This window comes from Salminus brasiliensis, chromosome 2 (genome assembly GCF_030463535.1).
Source record: "Salminus brasiliensis chromosome 2, fSalBra1.hap2, whole genome shotgun sequence".
Taxonomy (NCBI): Eukaryota; Metazoa; Chordata; class Actinopteri; order Characiformes; family Bryconidae; genus Salminus; species Salminus brasiliensis.
Genome location: NC_132879.1, coordinates 31,303,159 through 31,330,114, shown reverse-complemented (window position 1 = coordinate 31,330,114; position 26,956 = coordinate 31,303,159). Strand labels below are relative to the sequence as shown.

Below are 26,956 nucleotides of genomic sequence, written 5' to 3'. Positions count from 1 at the left end.
AAAAAAGCCAAGATTTTGGAATGACCAAGTCAAAGTTATGACCTTAAACCAGTACAAATGTTGTGGAAAGACTTGATGTGGAAAAGAGCCGTTCATGCAGGGAAGCCCACCAGTATGGTGCACTATCAATAGACTGTGTAGGACTGATCACAAGTTACAGAAAATGTTGAGATGGAGTTATCGGTTCTCAAGGGGGTCATATTAGGTACTGAAAGTAGGTATACATACATTTTCTAACAAGGATGTTTAATGTTGCATACTTCATGGGGCATGTGATGGAAGTCTGATCACATGTCAGGTCAAATTTATGCAGAAATACAGGATATTTGTTAAATGTTCACAAACCGTCTAGCAGCACTGGTGGTCAGACGAACACATTTGGTTGCTAAATTGTTTATGTTAATTAGGTAAAGTAGATAACTAAATTCTAACCTTCCTTAAGTAGTTTTGGAAAAGATTAAACATATACACCACACAATACCATCACAATATAGTGTTTTTGTACTTTTCTGGTATTACTGAACAAGAAATCATACTTCCCAGAGAAATAGCTATTTTGTAAGTTGGTTGGATTGTCACTGCAAAATCTTTAATACCACTACAAAAAATATGTATTTATTTTTTTATGAATTTAATTAAATGCAATGAAACATTATCCTTTTTTATTAGAATTAAGGACAAACATCACCAAAACACACAAAGATGTTTAAAAATGTTCACTGTTCAATGTTTCCTCTGAATTAGGAAGTGTTTCATAACCCTTCTGAACTGACAGTAATGGGCGAGGCTCATTCTATAAGTCAAATCTAGAAATGCACAATAATAACAAACCAGTTTAGTAATTACTGACGTCAATTCACAGACATATATTAGACCAAAAACAGAATCTAGAGGTTGAGTGATGATAGTAATTGAAAAGTCATTTTTATTATTTAAGTAAAAAAAATTACAGTAATAAAAAAATAGCTTTTCAAGGCTTGTCATCTGGGTGTGACCAAGGGGTGTATCATTGCTCATCCATCCTGACTCTCTGTTCTGCTTTCTGGAACTGAACACACACACACACACACACACACTTGACTTTTATACTTTGTACCAGACGAGTCATTACCTGCTTAAAATTACTCAGAACTTACAACTGAATAACGATCATTTGTGAGGATTCTGTTAAATGTTAGAGTTTTACTCACTGAGTCAGAAACTCACTTGTGTTCAATAGCAGACCCCATCGCCCCTGCAGTCTCTGTCTGTGTGCCTCTATAACCTCTACATCCTCATCTAGAGGAGACCCCAGAGGACTGAGAGAAGGGGCAGGAGAACCAGACAAAGAGGCACATGTAGCTCTTACCATTTCTGTGTCGCAGTCCTGTTTTAAAATGCAAAAAAGAAATTTATAAAAATCAAAATCAAAATTTGATTCAATTTTATTGATAAAAATAAATTGAATATAATCCTGTACTACTTTTAGATGCTCATATTAAGTGAACTGGTAAGCAGCCCCTTTTAATGTGGAGTAAGTTTAAAAGAAACATTATCAGCCAATGTTCTAGCTTTCTATATCGTTATCTAAAAAGATATAAAAACATTAGGCGTGGATAAAATAATGATAACCATTCCACACTACATTGACTGACCTGAAGCAGGGCCAGTGTCCTGCCCTGTGCTAATCCCTGCAGCAGGCTACTGAGCTGTGTCCAAACTGGTATCTCCATCCCAGCACTGCCCTTCAGTACCTGCAGCACCAGGCCAGGGCTAAACTCATAAGCCAGAGGCAGAAGCAGACCCAACACTGCCTGCATCACGCTCGCCCTGGAGCGCAAACCCTGTGGCAAGCAAAGAGAGACACATATAGCAATGGTATCCGGTCATCATTAATAATTAACTAAGACAGTACAGGAAAGGTTTAAAGCAACACTGTGTAGCATTTTTACCTTCAAAGAACAGCTTCAAAATCATGCTGATGCTCCACTGACCCTTAATAGGGAGATTAGCGTCTCTATCATTGCTACTGTGGGCTCAGCATGCTGCTAATTGCACAACTTTGGAGAATGGCAGCAGAAGAACTGCATAATGAGTCATATTTATGTAAAACCATATATTATGAATTTACGGCACCAGACAATGCTACTTTCAATTACTGTTTGTGTCTCTCAGCTTGACCCTTAATGTGTCTTTTATAGGTGGCTCAAAGCACAAATAACCCTTTCCAACTGTAGGGGGGGCAAGGAGCAAGAAATGCCAATTTTCATAGTGTTGCTTTAATTTAAAGATTAAAATGTTTAGAATAGACCAAGAACCTATCTTGGGTCATGTTAGGGCAATTATGCCATGTAATAATTATTATTTTAACATACAAAAAGAACATCACTTATTAATATACATTTTTAAGACAAAAATCAGTAAAGATACACAGTCACGTTACGTTCACGGCTTTTTAGTTAACTGGGTGCTCAAATTCTGCTGATCAGCCTTGAAATATTTCATCTTATCAGCTCATTGACATGTTCTTAAACCTAAAGTCTGTTTCAGATCCTTCAATGCATGTGGTTCATTCAGATATGAGAAGTGAGAGTTTCAGGTAAAGATAAAGTGATGTTAGATAATATAATAGGCTACAGTAAAATCAGTTAATCATGCTCTATAACACATTCGTTAGTAGCTCAGAGCAGAAAAATATCACACCTTGCTCAGACACACAGGCACATGGTAGTCAGACTTGGCCATTTCAGACTCCTTATTACAGATCTGCACCAAAAGCACTTGCCTGTAGACATACAGAAATGACTTTCAGTGGCAATTGGCATTGCGTGTTCTCAGCAAGATCAGATTAATGTATAGAATGATGTTCACAGCTTTCATTTCATTACAGTTGTAGATGGTTTTAAAGTGACAGTTAATGACTCAAATGTTATTAAACATGCCTTATAAATGAAGTGGTTATCAAATCTTTTTTTATGCATTTTAGTTCAGAAGATTTACATCTACACTGTATAATTCATTACTGTACATAATATTAAAAAACACTGACAAAAATGAAATGAACAGTATATTAAATTTAAATGTATGTGTACATCTTGAGAAACACATAGTAAGTCTTAGATGTGGTACAAAAAAAAAAAAAAAAAATCACCAAAAGAGCTTTGAATGGCAGTCAGAATAAAGAATACACACCCACTGCTAGTGTCCACTGGAATTTCCTCATCTCCCACAAACACTACCAAAACTCTGAAACACATAAGCATCCGTATCATATTTGTGTAGTGTCGGATTCAGAAGCATTTAATCTCATAACAGTATATTTACACAATGCCAATGGGCCTCATTTACCAATATCTTTCTAAGAATTTTCTTAAATTAGTTCATGAGAGTTCCAATAAGAAAACACTGATGAATGCCAGAATCTTTGTGAAAACTGTGAAAAAGTGATTAAGAAGAAATTTCTTCTTAGGAATGGTTGGTGAATAAGGCCCACTGTGAGCAAAAAAGAGGTATGATACATGTAGTGCATACCGATCAGAGAGGGACTTTAAGGCATGCTGCACAGCACAGCTCACAGAAACACACACATCAGGCACCACCGCCAAGCCATTACGCACCTGCCAATGGCTGTGCATTAGTCATGTACAAGCTAGACAAGCTAGTTTAAGGGATACACACTCACACATTGCTGATGAAGGAAATATTGATTACTTTTCTCATCTCATGCTACTACAGGAAGCGTTTCACCCTGATGATGGTGCATGCTGAATTTGTTTTGTCCAAATTACTCTTATAAAGGCTTTATGACTTTTATGATCATAATAAACATCCCTAGCTTTCAGAATAAACAATTAAACAACTTCCAACAGGCCCACCTCTTTGTTCTTGATTTTCACCAAAACTGAAACAACGTTCTGGAGGCACTCTAATGACTTCTCATCAGTCATGTCTTGAAAATGTTCTTTCCTTTAGGGAGAAAAGAGAGAGTTTACAAAAGGCTGGTTACGTCCTTATAGTTTCTGGAAAAACAAGGACATACAGAGTTACAAGCAAGGTCCATGAGAAAATCCCTTAAATAAGCAACAAAAACAAAAGGAGCTTCTGTATATGTCCATTTCTTCTTAAGAGGTTTGTAGGTTTACAAGTGCTCACTATAGCCCATCTGTTGTTGCACAATGTCAAGCCCTCTCTACCCCATTCGGACCAGTCAGCGGACTGAGTTTCTTCAAGCAGAGCAGTGTTGTTTATTTTGCTGTTGTTGTTGTTGTTGTTGTTAGTCAGTATCTATTACAATAAAACAATAAACAGATGTAAGCTTGCAAAGGTGCACAATAAGCCAGAAAGAAAATCAGAAATACATTCAATATTCTATCAGTGCTAATTACAAAAAAGCCACATGAAAACATGTATTGATTTGTCTTCATAAATAAATAAAACAAAAATAAAACAAATGTATCATATGCAGCAGTCTATTAATGATTGTTAAATGTCCAAAAGTATGCTCAAAAAGTCCCATGACTGGGATGCTGCATGTGACTGTGCATGTGGTCAGAACGGTCACTGAAACTCAAGCCAATGGATTTGCTTATTGCCAAATTGTTGTCTATATGAAAAGCAAAGGAACAAATAGTAGAATCTTCACATTGAACAGCTAAATCTGACTGACAAGCGTACAACCCTAATTATTGCTCAACAAACATCTGAAGTATTGACATATCTTTTGAAGAATGAAGTCAGTTGAAGGCTGTTGAAGGAAAAATCTTGATAATTAAAGCAGCAATATGTGAAAATTCGGAAAGTGAAATTCAAGCTTTGACGCACCTCTCAACAAGGACAGGCTTCTATGCATTTCTGGACATTTGAATGAAGCAAATGGACGTAGAGGAGTCATATTACAGGATTTTAAATGAATATGACTCATGTAAGAACCAGAGCTCAGAGTAGCAAGTTATTTTAAGGTGATATGCTACATAATGCTGCTTTAACCAACAGATACTGATCATCATTGGTTAGTTATAAACCACTAACCTGATTGTTTCTGCTTCCTCAATATATGTTTGTTGGATTTCACCCAGGTGCTGACAGCCCTCTGGGAGAGGGTCCTCCAGTTCTGAGGAGATCATCACAACTGTGTGCACCAGAGGTGCAGGTCGTGGTAAGGGTTCAGACCATGTAATATTCTCAGCCTTCTCCTCTGTTTCTTCCTCTTCTTTCTTCTCTCCAGCCTCGTCCTCCACTCTGCAGCGTTTGGTGCTCGGCTCAGAGACTAGGGATTCAGCTTGAAACACAGATATGCACAACCTGTAAATTAGGTTGAGCTACTCATCCTAGACCAATCTATATAGAGTGTTTAGTGAATGCTGATCACTATTCTCCTTTGAAAAAATTAGACAAGCTATTCAAACATTTATGACGTATTTGTTTGCCATTTGTTTTCTTAGTGTGCCAATAAAGGTTTCAGCAAAGATAAGTCTTTTTTATAAGGCAGTATTTTCTTACCTGCATGTTTGAAACAAGTCCAATTCTTCTGGTGCACAGCTCGAACATTCTGAACAGACTCCAGAGCACTGAAGTGTATTGTTGTAATTATGTACATTTGATGTAACGTTAACATAGTAACTCTTTAACATAGCAAACTTATACAGTGACAGTTCAAATGAATTGTTTAGGTGCACATCGTACACTGTTGTAACCATATAAAGCGGGTTGATATGCTTTAAAAAAAAGCAGACTGCACGGCTCATCAAGTGATGGAATAAGGACTGAGGAAGTTCAGGTCATGTCATGGCAACACACTTACCAGACATAAATAAAGAAAGAGAACTTGTGGGACTGTGTTGAGGAAGAAAAGTCTAACTATTATCAGAGGTCTGTGGACAGCACTGAACAATGTGCAGGAAGCAACTCATTTACATTAATTTAAGTGGTGTGAAGCTATGACATACAAAACACTGATACCCAATGTCTATTAGAATTTGTTGATTTGGGATTATTACAAAAACCAACATCTCAGCAATGCATTATCCTACCAGGATAAATGCATGCTAATGGTATAAACATGATATAGAAATAAAACAAAATTAATAATAATAAGAATAATAATACATCTAAACCCACCTCTGACATGGGGAGCCAATACCGGTCAGTAAAGGTGTGGGGTCTCCAAGCAGGGTCTGCAACGTCTGGCAAACTGACTGAGCAAGCGAAGTCAAGTTATACCCACCCTGGAAGGGGGAAGAGGATACAATGTATCTGCTACCAAAAATAATCAAGAAAACATTTAGATTTACAGCTACATGTACATTACTCTCACCTCTAGGACAACACACAGTTTACCATTTGCCATAGACATCAGAAGGTGCGTAAGATGGCCAAAAATCTCTGGAGTGGCACACATGTGACCCTGGTCAAGAATAAATGGCAGGCAAACTAATCAGCTGTCACCGTAATATGAAAGTTTGCAGTTTGATATTGCTTTTATTGTACATATCCCTTAAAGTTAAAACATTAATAAAAAAAATTAACTACTAGTCGGTGTTGTTCTATGTTATGAGAATACGATATGGACATATATTAAGCCAAAGTGGATGATCATAGGAATCATATATAAGAAAAACACTTTTGCTACTGGTATGTTAAACAACCGTCTGGAAAGCTCTAAAAAAACATCAGTACCTCTGGGTCTCCTATGGCAGAATCAAACCCTGCACAGACCAGCACCAACTCGGGATCAAACTGGAACAACAGTCAGCACTATGTTGAGTAGATATACCTGTGCATGGATATAGGCACACTACAATGTCTAGCTAGCTATTAATCATTAAACTGGAGTCTTTCCAAGTTACCTACCTCGTATGCAGCAGGCAAGAGGACATGAAAAAACACAGAGAGGTAGTCGCTGTTGGTCATTCCCACCTGTTTCAGAGAGATAAATGAACGACTCCATAATGACGGTTGACCTTACTGTTACTGTAAAAACAAACCAACCAAGAACCTGCCAGCTGTACCGTCTATGACTGCACATGTGACAAATAAACTTTAGCACACTAGAATAAAGTGCATTTATATAAATCAGTTACTCAACTTACACACATTACAGCTGATATAAATAGAATTTCCATATTTAGTACTTGGAGCCAAACTCCCTGTCTGTCTAAAGTATTTAGACTTCTGTTCTTCCAGATCTTAAAATCAGCAATTGTCTGATTGTCCACATTTAAGTCTGATTTCAGGTGCTTGTGTATGGCATTTAATCAAGGTTAAGGTTGAGCCCCCTCAACACTATATCTAGATCCTATATGTGGGCCCTAAGAAGGAGGTGTGTATGAAGAATGAGAGAAGTACCTTGTTCCAGGGCACGTTGACGTTGAAGCCAGTTCCTTTGCCCTTTCCCACACTATGATAGTCAGACTCAGCAAGGTTAGGCCAGAAACGCTGGTGCTCATAGCGGTGCCATGAGAAATACAGCACACTGAGACAGATGGAGGGAGAGATGACAAAAATAAGAGGCAGGTTGCTTAGTTAGATGAGTAAAACATCCTCCATGCAATGCTACAGTGGGCCTTGAATGCCTCCCTGATTTGTTGTGAACATGCTCACCTAGGGTCTTCTTCAAAGCAGTACTGAACGCCTTGTCCATGGTGAACATCCCAATCCACGATCAACACCCTGACCACACAACAACCACATCAGGATACACAAATCCTCTGGTCACAGTTCACTCCCTCTGCTCTTTTACTACACTCTCCACTACTTACCTGTTAAGGTTGTAGTGCTTCTTGGCATAGTGAGCTGCAATGGCCACATTGTTGAACACACAGAAACCATTGGCTGCACCCTGTTGGCTATGATGACCAGGGGGCCTAAAGAGATAACAAGAGACCAAGACAGCAGGAAGAAAGAGCATAGAAAGTGGGAAAAGCTCCAAAATTCACAAGCAGACACACTAGTCAAGTGCATGTCTTGACTCAACATCCTTAATAACAGATGCTTTAAACCATGGAAGTCGTACCACTCACCTGACAAGGGCCATTCCATTTCTCACCTCCCCCGTCATTACACTGTCCACTAGCTGCAGTGTGGCCCCAATGGCCAGCTTAGCACAATGGTAGATGTTCTGCACATATCATACAAGGATGACCATGATGAAAAGATATGCTTTGGCTTGCAACTATACTGTAAAAAGTGGAACAGAGCAGATGCAGATTTAAGGAGCCTTTGAGATTTGAATGAATTCAACTGTTTGTAAAAATACATGGAGTCATTTCCCACACTGTGTACTGATCCTTACAGGATGGAAGTAGACATCTCCATACTGTTGAGTAAAGGTCATCAGTTCCTCTAAGCCCATGTAAGGGGTCTGCTTCACTGCTTCAAGGTATTCTTTGCTGCATACAAAACACAACACAACATACTAAAGCAAGACTATTTGCAACACATACACATCTGACCACACCGGTGCGGAGTGAGGATACTCTCATGGTCTCCGTCTGTGGTTCCAGCTCCAAAATGTATAAACTATAAAAAGGTTATTAGACTTAGATGAAAAAGTAGGAAAAACAGGAACAGTATGTGTATTTTATGGCAAACACTGAGCTGTCTGGAAATAGATAAGGCCTATCGATCTACTAAACCTCACAATGTTCACTTCCTAAAGTCAAACTTTTCACCTGTGTCTTGTCTCCCTGTAACAAGTGCTAGACAATTTACAGCACTGGTTCTCAGAGCAAGTTGGAACCACTGCCTGACACCATATGTCACTTATGCATTAGGGGAATGACAGGGGACAACTTTTCACCCCCAAACATTCTGTGTTAAACGGTAGATCATTTAATCATGGGTAGAAAACTTGGGAGCTTTTAGACTGGCTAAGTCAATCACCAGATTTTCCCATTTCCAAGTGGAGTTTGAGATTTTTTAACCTGATGGGAAAAGGATAACCCCACGCACATTAGAGGGCTTCTCTTTTTTGGAGATTCACTCATGCTTTACTGTTTACATTGCTCTGAAGACCATGTGTGTGAACTGGGAACAGGAACAACAGCAGCTAGAACTTGCAGACTGTGCTACTCCTGCACCAGGACTAAGAACCACTGACCTGGAGGTTTCTCCCAGAGCAGATGGTCTATGATCTGTTACTCAGTCATACTGTGGATGAGTTGGTTGTCTATGAGGCTGACTGAAGTGTGCTTTGCTTCCACTCTGTCGTACCTGTGAACCAGCAGAATCTCCTCTTCTGTTGCCTGACGGACAGAGAGCGACACACAGCGCTGCTCCAGTCCTGCCCTCCTCACAGCTTCATAGCTCACTGTCAGACGCTCCGGCACCTCGATCTTACACGCAGGACTACACAAAACAAACAGGCAGCTCTCAAACCTCTGTAACAGAAGAAAGGTGTATCAAACCCCAGTCAGGTGTAGGTGAACCAGCACTAACTCGGTCCAGAGCAGTCTGTAGCGGGTCATCTCCTCATCGTACAGCAGCGCAGTACCGCTCATGATGACGAAAACCAGTCTGGACTGAACACCACCAAACAACGTCCAACACCTAACCGTGGGAATATGGCTACAGGTCTAATCAAACTGAAACTGAGACTTGAGGAGACTGTTTCCTATCAGGACGCTGCCATCTTGTGTTTTCGTTCAGCGTTAGATGGTGCAGTGGCGCCCCCTACAGACCTCGCCACGCACACACAGCCTGCCCGGCTGCATCACCGCTGTAGAGCTGTGAGCTCAGAACATGTTAATGCACACGTGTCTGTACATCTGCACTTTCTAAACTAGAACTATACACTCTCATGACTATCAATGTTCACTACTGGAGTGTTCTGGCTTTTCTCCCTTATGTTCTGACTTTAAAACACTGGCATAAATACAATCATATTATTATTATTAAAATATGTATCCGCCATGGTTAGGATGTTGTGGCTTCAAGTGGGGCTAAGACTATGGCAATGTATGTGTGAGGAGTTAAATATGTCTAAACCCTTAAATTGACTTATACCTTACCTATATTAATGAACAATAGACTACTATATATATATATATATATATATATATATATGTATATATATATATATATATATATATATATATATATATATATTAGTCTATATGATTATATTGTCACCTCTCTTTTCAACTAATGTTCTACTTTTAATACACCATTTTTACATTATTATTTAACATTTTCCTGCCACTATAAATAAATAATAATTGCAAATGCATAAATAAAGTGTCTTCAAATAAAACAATAACTAGCATCCCACCACCTGTTTGGATTGAATTGACTTGACTATTTTAATTGTGGGAGGTTCTGCATCATGACAGAGCTCCAAAAAATATATTTTTTCTTTTATACTTCTATAGTCAAAAATATTTCAGAATAAAACATGGTTTTGAACCCCCCGTGAAACTTCCAGAATCATACTGTCTTATTTTTCATATTCTAACTAAGAATCGGTGGAACATCACCTGCTTTTTCAGCTTTTGGGGTAATTAATAAAATTAAATGCATTATAGTCCATAAGTCCATAAAGTGATATAATTATTTCAGTGTGTGAGGTGAGTGTGTTCTATGCAAAATTAATGAATAGAAAACATTTTTGTCTCTCTGGCAATAAAGTTCCTGTTTTCATTACTGCTTTGTGGGTCACGACACCACAGTTCAGTGTGGCCCTGACCCATTTCTCACACTTGCCTCCTCGCACCCCTTGTTTGTGTGTGCCCACTTAGGTGTGCAAGGCTGTAGGGTGTCCTATTTCTAAAATGTCCCCAACACGGATGCTCATGAGTGTCCTCTATGAGGCAATTACCTATGTCCCACTGCGATCCTGTGACGTTCTCTGAGTGAAATCTATTATCTTTTACTGTATCACTACTGATGTGCTTTTGCACTATTAAATTTGATGTAGTAACATAAACCTCTAGTAAGCTGTTAGATTAGTAATGACAGTTTATGATAATGAAAAACCTGTTTAACTGTATGATCAACCTTACACTGCATATAAATTACATTCAGGCAAATTTGCTTCATCATGTGGGCATGACAGGAATAGACATCACATTTAAACGCAAGCACCATATTTATCAACCAGATGTAATATATACTTGATCAAGAAACAGGACATCACTGGGAACCAGTCATTTATATAGAAATTAATGGAAAGTATTAATAGAATAATAATAACAATAAAAATATTAATATCAAGTTTCGTTACACTCAAAATTATTCTCTGCTGTTTACCACTTATCCATTTTAGCAGCAGCACAGCGAAAACAGCAGCAACTGTTAAACCCAGCAGTGTGGTAATTGTGGTATTTCACGTTAAAGCAGCAGTGACATATACAGGTGAAAGGACATGAGGCAAAGTGTGTCCTGATTCTGCTACAAATACTCAGACGTCTTAAACACTAACATCCCTTTTACCCAACCTTTAGCAACTTCATAAAAGTGTACACTTCAAGGAGGGGCTTAGTGAATATAGGGTGAGAATTGGGACAGGGTCTAACTTGTTCACTTGTGGGAGGAAGTTGAGAGCAATGCAGCAGTGGTCTGAATTCCTGCAACATCAACCACTGTTTACCATGAGCAAAGTTAACCTTCCTGTTTACCTGCAAATTTTTACAGTTTAGTCTGACAAGAGATGCGCTAACATGGGAAACAAGATTTTTTGGGTTTTGTGTTGATTACCTTTTTCCACTTTTTAATTGATGATATTTTGTGGCAAAACAATGTTCATAGTTTTGCATGAAAACTGTAAAACTACTAACTGAAATACAATAGACAGTTTGGATAACTTAAGCTGGTTAGGTCAAACGTTTCGTCATATTTTGAATTAAGGGGAATTTATTCAGTTGAGTTATACTGACTGTCTGAGTTAACTGAGTTGTTCCAGTGAAATATGGGGAACTTTAGAGAGTGCCATATGTTTGTGCAGTACAACCTTGTTGAGTAAAACTTACACCTTTCCCATTGACTCCTGGCACCATCCATTTGCATACTGTTCATGTTGTTCCACTAACCATCCTTGTGTATTCATTCCCCCTCCTCAAGCTACCGGTCAGTTCTAAGCTATATTGTGGAGCAGCTCTTTGGTGTCTGTATTAAAAACTGTAAGAACAAGTTGCCCGTCGGTTGCTTATGTTTTTTTTGTTGTCAGTGGCCGCTTATACCCTAATGCCAAATTATGTTCTCAAGCTGTTTGAGTCAAGAAAAAGTTTTGCAGTTAAAGATAACTTCTACAGAAAAGCATTCAACCTAATGGTCTATTCTGGGAGTGCAAGCAGGAGGGTTTTGTCAAGACCCCCACAGTCTCTCAATCTACACCATATAGACAATCTGTGTGTAGACCTCAAAAGATCTGTGCATGAATGAACATCCCCCAAACAAGTAAAAGACTCTTAGTTGTATTAGGGGTTTCATGCAGTAATCCCAAACCCAAACATGCTTTAGACCAGTAATCTTACTTAAAATGATAACGTTTGATCAACTTTAATTTCATACATTTTGAATATCAGGTCATCTTTACTCTCATATCTATTAACAGTAACTTATATTTTGACCAAAGGTGCCCATACTGTACATTAGCCACTGTACATTAGCTCTACAATATTATGTCAACTTAGCTACACTAAAAATTCAATATATTAACTGGGCTGATTCCGCAATGCTGCAATGACCACAGCACCACCACCCAAAAAACAGAGAGGATAAGTCAGTCCACATAACTTTGTCAACTGTGCAATAATAGTGTACAGTGCAGGCTGTGTGCAATGCAACCTATTTGAGTAAAAGTTTAATCCTTCTCATTGGCTTCCAGCATCATCTATTTGCATATTGGGCGTGGCCACCCCCCTTGCTCACCGTCAGTATGTTGTCTCTCCCCCCAGGTTACTTTCCATTTGGTGTGTGTTCATTTCTTGTTTGTTGTTTGTCTTTTTGGTCACAGTAGCAGTTTTTTTTTGTGCTGTGTGAGCAAAGTGTGTGCTTTTGTGTGGTAATAATTCCAAAGTTTATAGCATTTCTATTTCAAGAGCATTCGACTTAAATTTGTAGCAAGTAGATCTGGACTTTGGTTTTGCATCTATTCTTGGGTGTAGTCTACACTGTTGAGCTGTGCTCTTGCAATGCCAATCAAAACAATATCGGCACCATGTCCCAGACAAAATCAGGGACTCTGATTCTCTGACTCTGAGTCTGAGAGCCACATCTGGAACAACAACATCTGCGGGTCATCAATACTGATGTCTAAAACAACAAGACAAGTGGGCCTAATGGAGCCAACGGCTAAAGCTCGGATGGAGGAGGATTTTGAGAGGAAGAGGGATAAGTATGAGGAGATGGTAAGCGTGTACTGTAGCAGGGGTTGGAAGATTGGTGTGACCTGGTCCTATCGAAGCTGGGTGCAGAGGCTTTGTAGGCCAGGCACTCTGCAGGGCTCTCAAGAGGTTGGGGATCAGAGGGCTGCACAGCAGAAAAACCATCAGGAAGATCTCTGATGCTGCAGAAAAAGCATAGAGATCGCTGTGGATCAAGTGGGGCGATCCATGGACTTAAAAAAGCAACTTAGACACAAGCTGTATCATTCCTACTTGGGTTGCCTGGGCGAAGGTTGAAAAGACCAACAAGCAATGACCCACCGATGAAAGTGCACAGAGAAGTGTTTTAAAAACAAACAGACATTTGATTTCACTTGCTTGCTTCATTAAATGATTTCTGCATGATTGGTGTGTGTCCAATTGAGAAGTTTCATTGACAATCATCCAGCAATCAAGTATCAGTGTTGTCTAAATTAAATATATCTTCATGAAAGCCTGAAGCAAAACAAGTGATTGGCCACTGTTCATTTGAATTGACAAAGTATTATCTTTAAATTCTAAAAAAAAAAAAAAAAGTACAGGCATGACAGTCAATATGTCTGAAATCCACTGATTTTGTGTATCCGCCTAATGTAAAACATGGTGCCAGTGGCTGAAAGCTGTATATTTTCCTGCATAATGCCACTTTTATTAAACATTTATGTGTCTCGATTAAGATTATAATAAAATAAGTGACTGTAAAACTGTTTCTCAGCCACACTAGTCTGAAAATAGACACTGTGGCCATATTGTCAGAAACTCAAAGCATTTTCCTATTCTAAAAGAATATACGGTTCAAGTGGTTGAATTATCTATTTGTTTTTTATTCATAATGTTAAATTTCTTCAAAGCTTCACATTGAGGTTAGGAAGCCAGGGGGCTTTAAGTAGGCCTAAGATGTTGGCCATGGCAGTGTATATGTCTGAGGGTAGAAGGGAGGTAAATATCTTTAAAAATCAGGACAATTTGTCAATAAACATTAATACATAAACATTTATTATTTACCAGGACTATGGAATAGCCTTAATAGCCTATATGGCCTTAAACTGTAAAATAAAAATATCTCAAGTAGAATAAAAGAAAATCAAAGTTTTACTTTTATCATCTTTTAAATTACGTTTTTATTTTCATGCCAATTATAAGAAATACATGAATAAAATTCAAAAGTCACCAGTTTGACCAATGACTGCATGTAGACGGAGGTGCAAGCAGCCCAGTAGTGGCAGTGAGAAGGCGGGGCTTAAGCATCATGGCTAAAGTGCTTTTCATTTGCATTTGCTTTTCATTTTATTTGCTTTTCATTTAATTTGCTTTTCATTTGGACATTATTCTCAAAGTTAAAATACAGAGTTTTCAGTCAAATTAGTGAATCAACAGTAGTTATAAGAAAACACCAAGGGTAATAGCCAACTAGTTTAACCTGACGTTTTTCTCAGATCATTTTCGATAGCGAATCCTTTCTGTTGGAATACACGATTTTACAAGCTGGCTTTTAATTTGACCGGCAACTGTTGCTCATTTCATGCAGCTCATGACAGTTCATCACTGCTGCGGCGGGATGTGTCAGCTGACGATCCCGGAGCTGCGTGAGGAACCGAGGGGGCGGTGTTTCCCAGTCCTGGGCGAGCTCTTACTGTAAATCCCTCCGTATGACCCCACTTCACAATAAAAGGAGCTGCTGTGCAGTAAACTGTTAGTCATATAAAGCTGAACAGGGCTTTAAAGAAACTGCTGTGCTGCTGCCAGCTGTACATTCACAGGTAGGGACGAGTCTCTTTCTCTTTCAGTTTCCTCAGGACTGACTAACGCTGCAGCGCCTCTCGACAGCCCTAAACTTAGATAACGGTGCTGCATTGTGTGTGTTTTCGGGTTTATCAATGAACTTAAACGGATGTAGTCACTGAGTGATTAGGTTAACTGTGTCTTGTGGTAACACTGTGCTCTCTCCTTCCTCCTGCAAGTGACCAAGATGGTAAACTGCGGCTTGTTGACCGTCAAACATGAACCAAGTAAGTTAACAGAGGAGCTGTGTTTTGAAAGGCCACTCATAAAGCAGTTTGAGATTACATAACTGCAGCTGCTGTCTTGGTTCACATGTACTGATGAAATATGAGGTATGGACAGGGGCTGGATGGAGGCCAGCCTGATGGTCTTTTTTTTTTTGGAGTTTCTTGAGAATGCCTTTTGTTCGAGGCATGGTACACTTCCATAAAACTGTGTGGTAAAGAACAGGATAGAGAAGACTCTCAGGGGTTTACTTCTGAAATAGGGAGGGTCTGCTAATCCTCTTGAGACTTCAAATAGACCTTAAAATGAACACATACGCTCAGAAATCCGCACAGTTTTTGGACAAAGATATTTAATGGTGTATAATTGAATAAATGATATAGTTTTGTGGATTAGTTGAAGATCTGAGAACTTGTGGCTCTCGGACTGAGATTTTCTACATCCTTTGATGTCCAAACATGCACTGAGCAATGATCGTCAAGATGCATGAGCTTACAGTTGCTACCAAACGTACTGCTGCAGCGTCTGCTTGGAGACATGGCTAAGAAGTTGTGAAGGATGATTTAGTATTTAACTAGAGCAGGTGTGGCATTGTCATGATCTGATTCAGTTTAAAACTGAAACTACTGGCGTATGAATGGATTAACCAAGCCTGTGTGTTTCTACATGTTTCCTGTTCAGTTCCTCTGAAGAGCATAGAGGTGGATCTGCAGGTCCAGGGCCATGTAGCCACCGTGAGCTCCACCCTGCAGTATGCAAATGAAGAAAACAGCCCCCTGGAGGCCCTGTTTGTCTTCCCCATCCCTGCAGAAGCTGTTCTCTGCCACTTCAGTGCCAAGATTGCAGACCAGGAGATAGTAGGGAAGCTGCAGGAGAAAGATAAGGTGAGTAAGAGATACAACCTAACAAGACACCTCAAAATTGGTCTTGTATTTGGGCGGCTCTGATTTAATTTATACATGATTTGTCTTGGCGAGACTCATTTGACCCTCTCCCCACATTACTGTGATCCCATTTTACTTTGTAAGTGCCCTGAGCACATCACTCACTGGATAGGATCTGTATGTGAGAGCTCATTCAAACCGGTTCTTTTCTTATTTTCTTATACTGTATGTTATGAAATAGATTTTAGGCTAAGGTGTGTATTACTGGTCTATAAATTGCTTAATGGTGAAGAACCAGCGTATTTATCTGATAGACTGCAGCGGTATGAAGTCAGTTAGTCTTGCCTAAAGATAAAACTGCTCCTAAATAGAACCAGACACCTCTTAATCATTAAATTCAGGTTACATTTTATTCAGTCCCATTGCCACAGGTATATAAAATCAAGCACCTAGCCATGCAGTCTGCCTTTACACACATTAGTAAATGAAAGGGTCACTCTAAAGAGCTCACTGAATTCCAGCATAGTGCTGTAATAGGATGCCACGATTGCACCAAGTCAGTTCATGAAATTTCTTCTTTTCTAGATATTCCACCATCAAATGTGAGTGGTATTATTGAAAAGTAAAAGCATTTAGGAACCACAGCAACTCAGAACGAAGTGCAGACCACGTTAAGTTAGAGTGTGGGGTCTCCAGCGCTCTGCTGACTTAATAACTGTAGAGTTCCAGACCTGTAGTTTAAAATGCAAAGGGGGAACCAACTCCATATTAATGCAAATGGATATAGGATGGGATGTCATAAAAGCTCCTGTAGGTGCAGTGAGTAGGTGTACCAATACTTTCGTTCATATAGTGCACCTGGAGTAATACTCAAAGGTAACCTTGTATTCTCAGGGTTGATGTGATGTATCTCACTGTAGTCCTTAGGACGTATTTTGGATCTAATGGCAGATACATGTCACAGATTGTTGTGAATCCTTGCCCAGGACAAATACATCTGATGTAGCCGACGTCCTTACCATGATGGTGTCCAAAGAGAGCAGCGTATACACTCACCCTCTCAGACTATAGTGGTGTGACATTCTCATCTCTACAGTTCGTTGTGCTCTGTCTGTTTTCCAGGCGAAAGAGGAGTATGATGATGCGATCGCTTCAGGCGATCAGGCCTTTCTGCTGGAGGAGAGTGAAGAGAGTGAGGATGTGTTCAAGCTGAGTGTGGGGAGTCTGCCTGCAGGCCAGAGTGCTGCTGTCACCTTCGTCTACGTCACTGAGCTTTCTGTGCAGGCTGACCACTCCCTGCGCTTCTGCCTGCCTGCAGTGCTCAACCCTCGCTACTCACCACCAGGTACCAAACCGCCTCAGCTTACTGAACGACACACGCTGCTCCTTTCCATCATTTACCAACACACACCTACGTAAACACAAGACACACCTGACACAGCACTTTTTAGAGCTTTATTCAGATCTGAAAACATGATGTAAAACCAAATAGCATGCTGCTATTGATCTGACCCACTGCTAAAAGTTTAAAATTCTAGTTCAACCAAACCTGCTGTTTTTAAGATAATAAAATAAGGAAAGAGAAAACTAAAATGGAGGTAAATGCAATAGTCTCTTAAAAGTGGATAACAGGCCATGAGAAATCCAAGTTTAAACTTCAAAAAATGCAAGCTCTAATCCACACTTATTTATGTTATTTATACCACAGTTATTTATTGTTTATTATACTAGATAGTTTGTAGTTTATCTCCACTAGATAACTTATCTGGAAATGAATAATGCCAAGCAGGCATGAATCTGTTGTCTAAATGCAATATAAACTTTGAACCTTTAATAAAACATGAACCTTTAATCCTGGTTTCTCTGCTTTTCTCTCAGGTACAGACAGTGGTGTAGTGTCAGAGATAACATCATCAGCAAGTATTCCCTACTCTCTCTCTTTCACTGCCAATGTGAGCTCTCCCAACCCCATCGCTAAAGTAGAGTCCAAATGTGCCCTTGAGCCTCTGGTGTTCCTCAATGCAGATCAGACCATGGCAAAGGTTTGTATGTGTGTTTTAGTGAATGTGCATGTATGTAATATGTATTTATTTACCCAGCCTTACAGAGGAGCAGGATTGGTAAACCAAAATAACAGCACTTTACTTCAGGGAGTTTTCACAGTGTAAAATATATTTTTTTTAAGTTTGGTAAGTTAGAATGAACAAAAATAATCAGCAGTGGCACATTTAACCTGCATATTTTCAGAAACAGTTTCATGAAAAACATAAGAGAAAGAATTACCCTTGCTTTATTAAATAAAGTGGTTTGAACAGTCCACACAGTCATGTTCGAAGTTTATTTACATATCTCCACCTTTTCACCTGCCACAGTTTAGCCCCGCATATTTACTCCTAGTTCCTAGGAGTGTTAATAAGGCACAGTACAGAACAGCCAGTCAGAAAGGAGCAGTTCCAGAAACAGCTTGCTAAATTGTAAGCGATAAAGTTTTGAATATGGACATAAAAAAATTAAATATGAATGTTTCTGAAACATAAAACCACACAAACAGTATAAATAAAATAAAGTTGATATAGTAAAGTTAAGGATACGGCCCCTTTAATAATAACCAGAATATATTATCATAAGAGCATAATGTGATTTCAATTGTCACCATGATACATATTGGCTCACTGCCCAGTCATACAAGCTGGTTTTAAGTGTTTCTGATCATACTTGTGTGTGTTTGTGTGTTTAGGTGAGTCTGTGTGCAGATCATAAGTTTGACAGAGATGTGGAGCTGTATCTATACTATGAGAATGCCCACCAGCCCACTGCTATAGTGGAGGCAGGAGTGTCCACTGCAAAGCCAGGTAAGCTAAACAGAATATCTTTCACAGTATCAGTTAAACAGAAGTTTAAAGCAAAATAATGATGATTTAAATCTGCAAATGAAGCTGACAAGAAAAGTGGAGTATACACAGTTTTTGCCGTCTGTTGGTTTGTCTGGAAATATTACAAAGCACCCTTTGCAGTTTTTTCTGTTCTGTCTTTTCCCCCTTTGCTTCACTGCTCATTGTTTTTTTGTCTTTTTCAGGAACTCTAATGGGAGACCCTGTGGTCCTGCTGAGTTTGTACCCAGAGTTCCCTGAGGCAGTAATGTCATCTGTGTCATCTTGTGGTGAGTTTGTGTTTGTGATGGACAGATCCGGCAGTATGGGCTGTGCGATGCATAATGGACGTGGTGCACAGCTGCGTATTGAGAGTGCCAGGGTAAGACTTAGCACTGAACTAATTGTACCTATTTTGCAAAAAGCATTTGAACAGCATTTATTAATAGTGCTTGATGGCTTTAGGACACTCTGCTCCTGCTGCTGAAGAGTCTTCCTATGGGCTGCTACTTCAATATCTATGGCTTTGGTTCACACTACGAATCATTCTTCCCGTAAGAGAAATTTCATGTTGTACTGAATTTACTGTACTGTATTACACAGTCTGCGTTCATGAGTTAAACACAACAGAAATCTTTCAGGACTGGTTTAGGAGAGACTGAACTCTGGTGTGTGTGTGTGTGTGTTTCCTGACTCCAGAATGAGTGTGGAATACACTCAGAAGACAATGGAGGAAGCTTTAAAGAGAGTTAAGGAGATTGGCGCAAATATGGGCGGCACTGAGATTCTGGAGCCTCTGAAACACATTTACAACCAGCAGTGCATCCCTAACCACCCCAGACAGGTAACATGCTCAGATAGCCTTTCATCTGTGGTACACAGGTGTTGGGAAGAGTACAAGCTTATATGTGGCACCAGTATGTACCATTAATCAAAACTAGAGTTTTGGGTCTGCATTTTAGCATAAAAGCTCTGCATTCTGTAAACTTTGCATGCAACTCAGTGGTACAGAGTGTTGTAAGCTCACATTGTTAAAAGTTACATGTAACTTAGGAATATAAAGATGTTATGTTTTTTTGGCATTAAGTATCTAAATTAACTACCTAGCTGAGCTTATCTCATCCGCCCACATGAAACAATAATAATAATAATATGTATGCCCACACAAACATTCACACTTACACAGAATAATGTAAAGATTCAAGCAACGCTTTTAAACTTTTCTCTTAAGGGTGAAAATATGATTTAATATATGATTTAAAATCTTCAGTCATAATTTTAAAAACTTACAAATTACTATCTCAACAATATCTGTCATATACAAAATAATACTTGTGCATGGCCTGACAGATATTGTTGAGATAAAAAACCAAAACCAACACAGCTAGCCAGTTATGTTTATATTTTCATATAAACATCATAGAAGTACATGTACATGTATAAACTTCATAAAAGTCCATGTAAAATGTTTCTTTCTGAATGGAATTTATCCCTCATGGATAAATGGATCCCAACACAAGTGTATTTTATGTAGTGTTTGGTGTTGGTGACACTTGATAGGCTACATTTCTTATCGTGTTCTATTTATTTGCATTTTAAAAGATCAGATCAATTCTTTAAAGGTTTGTGTGACTAGTTATGGGGGGTTGTGAATAAGAAAACCTTTTACTTAGCCTAGCAATCCAATAATCATCCTTACATGCATACAAATAAATATAGTTTATCATTATGGGACTAAGAGTATTCTAAATGAAAATATTTTGACCAGAAACTACAATTCAATCTCTATTTCTGGCTGGATGTAAACAGTTGCCTTGGAAGGCTGAGCATGGGTGGGGTACCTCTTTATTAGTGCTTTTTATTCCTTAGTGTTTTGTGTTGAAGTTCTATATTTCATTTTATCTTTCTCTACAGTTGTTCGTTTTCACTGATGGAGAGGTGGGGAACACCAAAGCAGTTCTTTCCCTTGTGAAAGACAATGCCGAATCCCACAGGCACGTGGAGTTTAATGATTAAAAATGAATTCATATCTTTTTAATACTTAACAAACCAGAATACACAGTGTATTTCTCTCCTTTGTAATTACACTGTCTTTACAGTGTCTTATAGATGGATGTAAATAATTAATGTCACAACTCTTCCGTCAACCTTTTTGTTTTAGTGTGCATAATAGACAACAACCTTCTTGGAAGGATTTTTAAACACAGCTCATAAAACAATTAGCCTATGTCCTAAAACTGCATTTTATGTGTTATGTACTTTCTTTTACTAACAAAACAAATCTAACTAAAGAGAGAGAGAGAGATAATTGAACTGATGGTATTTTAACAGGTGTTTCACGTTTGGGATTGGTGAAGGTGCAAGCACCGCCCTCATCACAGGAATGGCTCGGAATGGATGTGGCCATGCGCAGTTTATCACAGGATCTGACCGCATGCAGCCCAAAGTAAAGCAGGAGACTTTAAAATTATACAGAAGGAACTTTAGTTCCTTTAGTGATTTAATGTAATGAATTACTTGATATACTTACTTTATAATATCAGTAATTAGTATTGGAGAGTAAGTAATCTTTTCAAGCATGTAAAGTTATTAATTATCAGAAAATAATGTCCTCTGCACACTGCATGTCTATTCACCAAACTCCTTTTCACAATTTTCACATTTGATATTTAACCCTTCCTTCACTCTTTCCTTTACTCTTCTTCCTAGGTAATGCAGTCTCTCCGCTATGCTCTACAGCCAGCGGTGGATGATATTAGTGAAGTGTGGACGGTTCCAGCAGGCATGTCCACCAACCGCCTGAGCCAACCCCTGAATGTACTCTTCCAGGGTCAAAGGGCACTGATTTATGCCCAACTGAACAGAGAGGTGAGAGCTTTTTTATATTGCTGATATTTACAAGAAACCAGCTGTGTCTCTAACAGTTTACTCAGAATAAATACTTACATGGGCAAAGCCTCTTAGTAAGCATATATGTCATATTAATTTGGCAGTTTTTGGTGATACATTTCACAATTAACTGAAAGAATCAGCTTTAATGATTATACATGATTATTAAAACACTGTATTTGACTAAATATTAAATTCAGTTAAATTCCACACTTTGTTCTCTGTCTGCAGAGTCAGAGTTCGGACTCTGAGGGGACAGTAACAGTGAAGTACCGTCTGGCAGGTCAAGAAGTCTCCAACACACTCAGCTTTCCCCTAAAGCCTGTTGAGAGTACCGGGTAACATTACATAACATGTAGTTCTAGACATATCATTTAGCATATCTATCATTATCATGATAAAATGCATCACAACAGACCACAATGTGCTTTTCTGAGTGTATGGTGAAAATGTAGTTAGACAACACTGACAAACTGCAAGGGTCCCGTGGCACAGCAGTAGAGCAACGTTGGTGTGGCCTAGGTTCTTAACCCTGTGGTGGCTCAAGCTGTAGGCTTCTGTGATTATTACTATACAGATGGCCTGGGTTCATTTCCTGTGTCTGGTGAGCTTCACCATTACAACCCTGTGTTAGTTCTTTAATTGCATAGTAGGGCCAAATAATCTACTAAGATTGCCAGTCATTTGACTTGATCACACACATATGGCTTAAACAAACTGTGTTTGTGCAGACTGTCCATCCACAGGCTGGCTGCCCGGTCTCTGATCCGCTCTCTGGAACAGGAGTGGCAGACTGAAAGAGGGAATAGAGAAGCTTTAAAGGCCAGAGTGGTGGAGCTCAGTGTGGAGTCTGGAGTGAGCAGCTCACATACTGCCTTTATCGCTGTTCATAAGGGCAGTGGAGAGGCTGTGAAAGGACCACTGCTGCAGAGGAGAGTGCCCGCACCAAGTCAGTGCTGCTTCCACAAAACCTCTGCTCCTATTACACTTTTATCTTGTACAAAAACAGCAGACATGGAAATTATAACATCCTTTTTTGTGTACCTCTGTTTAGGAAGGATGTGTTTAAAAGCAGCAATGCCAATGGCCCTTTGTTGTTCCAGAGGTAAGTGACCATTTGTAAACATTTCTAACTGGCATTGGACATAAATAACTGGCCAAACCTGCTCAAAATAATTAAAATGGTCAGAAGTACCTGAGTCACCACCATAATATTTTGCAGCGACTGATTGCCTTAGTATCACTAATTCAAAACATGCATGTCATGAATGCACACACAATCTTATGCAGAGTTTGGGCACCCGTGGTCATATTACACATTTAGTCACATTCTAAAACAAAACACACTATTTTAAGTAAATGCTTAAAAAATATTTTAACATTAAAAAGAGATCAGATCAGATCAATGTGGCCTGTGCAAAAGTTTGGTCATCTTACAGAGTAGTAACACACCCTTTGGCAGAACTCACAGCTTACTGACTGGTCTTTCAGTTCTTGTAAAGTAAAAATAAAAATGTTCCCACACTTTTATTTACAGAAAATTGGATTTGACTCACAATAAAACATATGATATTCTTATTAACCTTTTTTTTGTTCTTCACAAAAGCTCCCAGAAAAGCTCCCAGAAGAATGTGTGCAAGTCGATTGCGTAAGATTTTATTTATTTCAAACATATTAACAAGCATAGTATTACTTATAACATATTAATATGCCTTTTCAAGTTTTTGTTCTTCTTTTTTACACTACAGATTGGCACTTTTATACCACTACTTATGAACAACCATTAATCTGTACCAATACTAGAACATGACAGTACATTTCTCTCATTTCGACCTTTGATCAGGACAGAAAATTAGTAATATATTAATAATAGTAATTAATTACTATTTGTTTTTAATCACATTTTAACATGAATAAATGGAAGCACTTGAATTTTTATTCAGTCCACACGCTCCACAAACCTTCCCACTTCCAAAAGCATTTTATAACTATGATTCTCTCCAACTTTGCATCTTTCCTTTTTATTTTCAGGAAGAATTACACCTGAATCTAATAATGCAAACTGGTCCTTATCTGCTGACACTGACATGGTCAATTTCGGTCTCTTCTCTCACTCCTTTTCTCTCTTGCGCACACACACAAGCACACATTCAAAAGTTATACAATCTGTACTGTGGTTACTTATGCTCATGGGTATCCCTTTACTTGGATGGTCTATTGTAGATGCCTCGTAGATTTCTCACCTGACTTTTAACTAACCTTCAACTAAATGTCTCTCAAATGCAACTGAACTCTACCCTAACAAAACCCTAAACCTCATCCTAACCTTAACCTTATCCTTACCCCTTTAGGGTTAGATTTAAGGTTTATGTTAGGGTTAAGTGTAGGGTTACAGTCAATAGACCTAAGACCAACAGTCATTTACATTCAAGGTAGAGTTCAGTTGCATTTAATTCAGTTGAATAGTTAGTTAAATGTCAGGTGAGCATGTATGTACCATCTTTAATGGTCCATTCAAGTAAAGTGATACCTGTTCATGTTAATATTTAGGTTAAAAATGACATAGTACTCAGTAACACTTATATTAGTATTTCATTGTTTAATACTCTTTTCTGTTTCTGGGTTCAGCACGATCTGTAGAAAGTGTAGACATTCTGCCGAAGATTGAAGACCACTTGCTTCAGCTTATCTCCCTCCAGAAGGCTTCAGGCTGCTGGGACATGGACGGCGCTTTGGCGCAGGTGTTTGGGAGGACGGAAGAAGAGGTGGTAAAGCAAACCCCTGCACAGGTGAGTGCTGTATTAAATATAAGTAGATAACTTATAGATATTATTATGATCTACCAGTGATAGAAACCATACTCAAAGTACAAACTGTTGGTATTGGTAGGTTGTTGTCCCAGGTTCAGCCTAACTCTCTGTATAGTTAACATAAATATATGTCATAAAACTACAATGTCTACACACAGAAAGCACTAGATTTCAGATTTCCACATATACATAATGTAAACAATGTTATATATATATATATATATGGCCAGGTCTGGAACCTAAATCCAATAGAAATTTTGTTTAACAACCTCAAAAGAGCAGTTTGTGCTTAAAAGCCCATCAGATTTGTAAGTATTGACCAAAATGGTGGTTGAAGATATTGCTGCTCAAGGGGGGCACATAAGTTACTGAAAGCAGAGGTTCACACACATTTTCCAACAAATATAATAAATGTTCGATCATTTTGTTTAAATATACCATCAAAACTATGTGTTTGCATCATTTGTTGTGTTGGATTCTCTTGTGATGATCTGATCACATGTAATGTCTAATCAATGCAGGAGCAGGCACTGTATGCACTACCGACACTGTTCATGTTTTATATGTCCTGTGTGGTATTCTGTTCAGGTGGAGAAGGGGGTCTGGGCTACAGTTTTGGCTCTGATCTGGTTACATGGGTTTAAGATGGACGATCAGGTCGAGTGGCAGTTTGTGGCAATAAAAGCCACAGAATGGATCCGTGAGCAGAAAGGTGAGGCATCTATTTCAGACATCAGTTAAATCAGTCTTATGTTAAATTACTAAAATGGTTTATACTAAAATTATTCAAGTACTAAAAGATACCTTTAATAATAATCACATCACAACAGTTAAATGCTAGAGTTAGCCTATTTTAGCTTCATGAATAAGCTTTACTGTAGTGATGATGATGATGATGATGATGATGATGTTGATGTCTGTGTGTTTCAGTGGCCAACCTTTCTGAGTGTGTTTGTGTGGGTAATGCTCTGCTGGGCTGCCAGGTTAAAGAAGAGGCTCTTGGGCTCTGAAGTCTTCATTCGTCCTGTCTGTGGAGCTACTCTGCACACTGCAAATAGTTTCCAACTTGCACTTGATTTACTTGCTGCACTATTGCTATTTTTTACAATGACATTTACGTGGTGAACTTCTTAAATACATCCAATTTTAAAATATAAAATGGGTTTTATTTCAGCAGTTCATTAAATAATGTTGCTTCTCAGCTCAACCCCTGTTTATTCATTGCTCAATATGCAAGTACATGATGCCAAAACCCAATGAGAAGTTTCAAGAACTGCATTCATCATTTAATTAAAATAAAAAACTTTTTACATTACATTTTTTGTGGGTATCAGATCATTTATAACATGATGATAAATACTGGTTGGAGGGGCCCCTGTGAAATTCTGCCCCCAACAGGATCGCCACGGTCACTGATTATATGTGGACACTTGCATGCAGCCTGCAGGGAAGGTGGTAACTTGCTCCTACAACTGTCAACAATGAGGCCAAGCAGTTACACTAACATACAGTATACAGATGAACACCCATGGGGAGGTAGCCTAGGGAGAAAGACAACACATGATGGTTAATGAGAAAGGGAAAAAGACACACCCAGCATGCAAATGGGTAATTCAACACTGGTGTTCTTTTGTGCAGCATTATAATTAGCTGACAAGACAAGACAACCATATTTACCACTGGTGACAGACAAAGATGAAATGTGGCTTCTGCTTTTATCCCATCCATGCAGTGAACACACACACACACCAGTGAAACACACGCCGCCATTGCTGTGGTGCCCGGGGAGCAGAGAGGGTGAAGGGCCTTGCTTAAGGGCCCAACAGTGTATTGAACCAACCAGGTAATGAACCCACAACCTTGTCATCAATAGTCTAGAGTTCTATCCGCTGAGCCACCACCGCCCCAAAGTGGTGTCAGAAGTGGGACAAAAATGGAGACACTGAAGATCCCGGATTGATCTGCGTAGGACTTTGTTTTGTCCTGTTCATAAACTGGGTGTAAGAAGGCTCATAAATGAAAAACAAGTGGACTACAGTCTGTGGTTACGGAACTACAACATGCTCCTATATGCTAAGCAGAGCTCAAATACTGAACAATAAGTGTAGACTCATGGCAGTAGTGTTACTCTTACAGCTAGTCAGTGTATGTTTGTTTAT

At 38.9% G+C, this 26,956-nt stretch overlaps 2 protein-coding genes across 4 annotated transcripts; one reads left to right on the top strand and one right to left on the bottom strand.

Moving 5' to 3' along the window:
* Positions 1–695: 695 nt before the first annotated feature.
* On the bottom strand, positions 696–9,618 carry hdac10 (histone deacetylase 10). Of its 3 annotated transcripts, none has more exons than XM_072672355.1 (20): positions 9,415–9,618; positions 9,190–9,324; positions 8,270–8,366; positions 7,998–8,095; positions 7,737–7,841; positions 7,579–7,647; positions 7,324–7,450; positions 6,829–6,894; positions 6,655–6,714; positions 6,293–6,382; positions 6,097–6,203; positions 5,479–5,546; positions 5,008–5,257; positions 3,855–3,945; positions 3,511–3,596; positions 3,172–3,225; positions 2,683–2,764; positions 1,635–1,823; positions 1,191–1,366; positions 696–1,048 (listed from the first exon to the last, which is right to left on the bottom strand). In XM_072672355.1, the coding sequence occupies exons 1-20, from the start codon at positions 9,474–9,476 to the stop codon at positions 724–726; spliced, it is 2,337 nt and encodes a 778-aa protein (XP_072528456.1). In that variant the 5' UTR covers positions 9,477–9,618; the 3' UTR covers positions 696–723. The 3 variants fall into 3 exon arrangements, with proteins under 3 accessions (XP_072528456.1, XP_072528458.1, XP_072528457.1); XM_072672356.1 differs by having other exon boundaries at positions 895–1,048; positions 1,207–1,366; XM_072672357.1 differs by lacking the exons at positions 9,190–9,324; positions 9,415–9,618 and having other exon boundaries at positions 7,998–8,154; positions 8,270–8,357.
* Positions 9,619–14,965: 5,347 nt separating this feature from the next.
* Positions 14,966–26,112, top strand: LOC140549079 (von Willebrand factor A domain-containing protein 5A-like). Its single transcript, XM_072672354.1, has 19 exons — positions 14,966–15,097; positions 15,299–15,346; positions 16,026–16,228; positions 17,351–17,573; positions 18,107–18,270; positions 18,966–19,080; positions 19,305–19,480; positions 19,564–19,652; positions 19,798–19,942; positions 21,013–21,092; positions 21,430–21,544; positions 21,808–21,966; positions 22,219–22,325; positions 22,719–22,936; positions 23,042–23,092; positions 23,594–23,635; positions 24,616–24,776; positions 25,386–25,509; positions 25,728–26,112. The coding sequence occupies exons 2-19, from the start codon at positions 15,307–15,309 to the stop codon at positions 25,805–25,807; spliced, it is 2,292 nt and encodes a 763-aa protein (XP_072528455.1). The 5' UTR covers positions 14,966–15,097; positions 15,299–15,306; the 3' UTR covers positions 25,808–26,112.
* Positions 26,113–26,956: the final 844 nt, after the last annotated feature.

Bases quoted from the DNA above. Each gene is read 5' to 3' on its own strand.
- LOC140549079 (XM_072672354.1), top strand. From the start codon at position 15,307: ATGGTAAACTGCGGCTTGTTGACCGTCAAACATGAACCAA. The intron at 24,777-25,385 runs GTGAGTGCTGTA...TATTCTGTTCAG, and splicing joins TAAAGCAAACCCCTGCACAG to GTGGAGAAGGGGGTCTGGGC. The intron at 25,510-25,727 runs GTGAGGCATCTA...TGTGTGTTTCAG, and splicing joins ATGGATCCGTGAGCAGAAAG to TGGCCAACCTTTCTGAGTGT.
- hdac10 (XM_072672355.1), bottom strand. From the start codon at position 9,476: ATGAGCGGTACTGCGCTGCTGTACGATGAGGAGATGACCCGCTACAGA. The intron at 5,258-5,478 runs GTAAGAAAATAC...CTGTGTTTCAAG, and splicing joins GACTTGTTTCAAACATGCAG to CTGAATCCCTAGTCTCTGAG. The intron at 3,226-3,510 runs GTATGCACTACA...TATGTGTTTCAG, and splicing joins TTAAAGTCCCTCTCTGATCG to AGTTTTGGTAGTGTTTGTGG.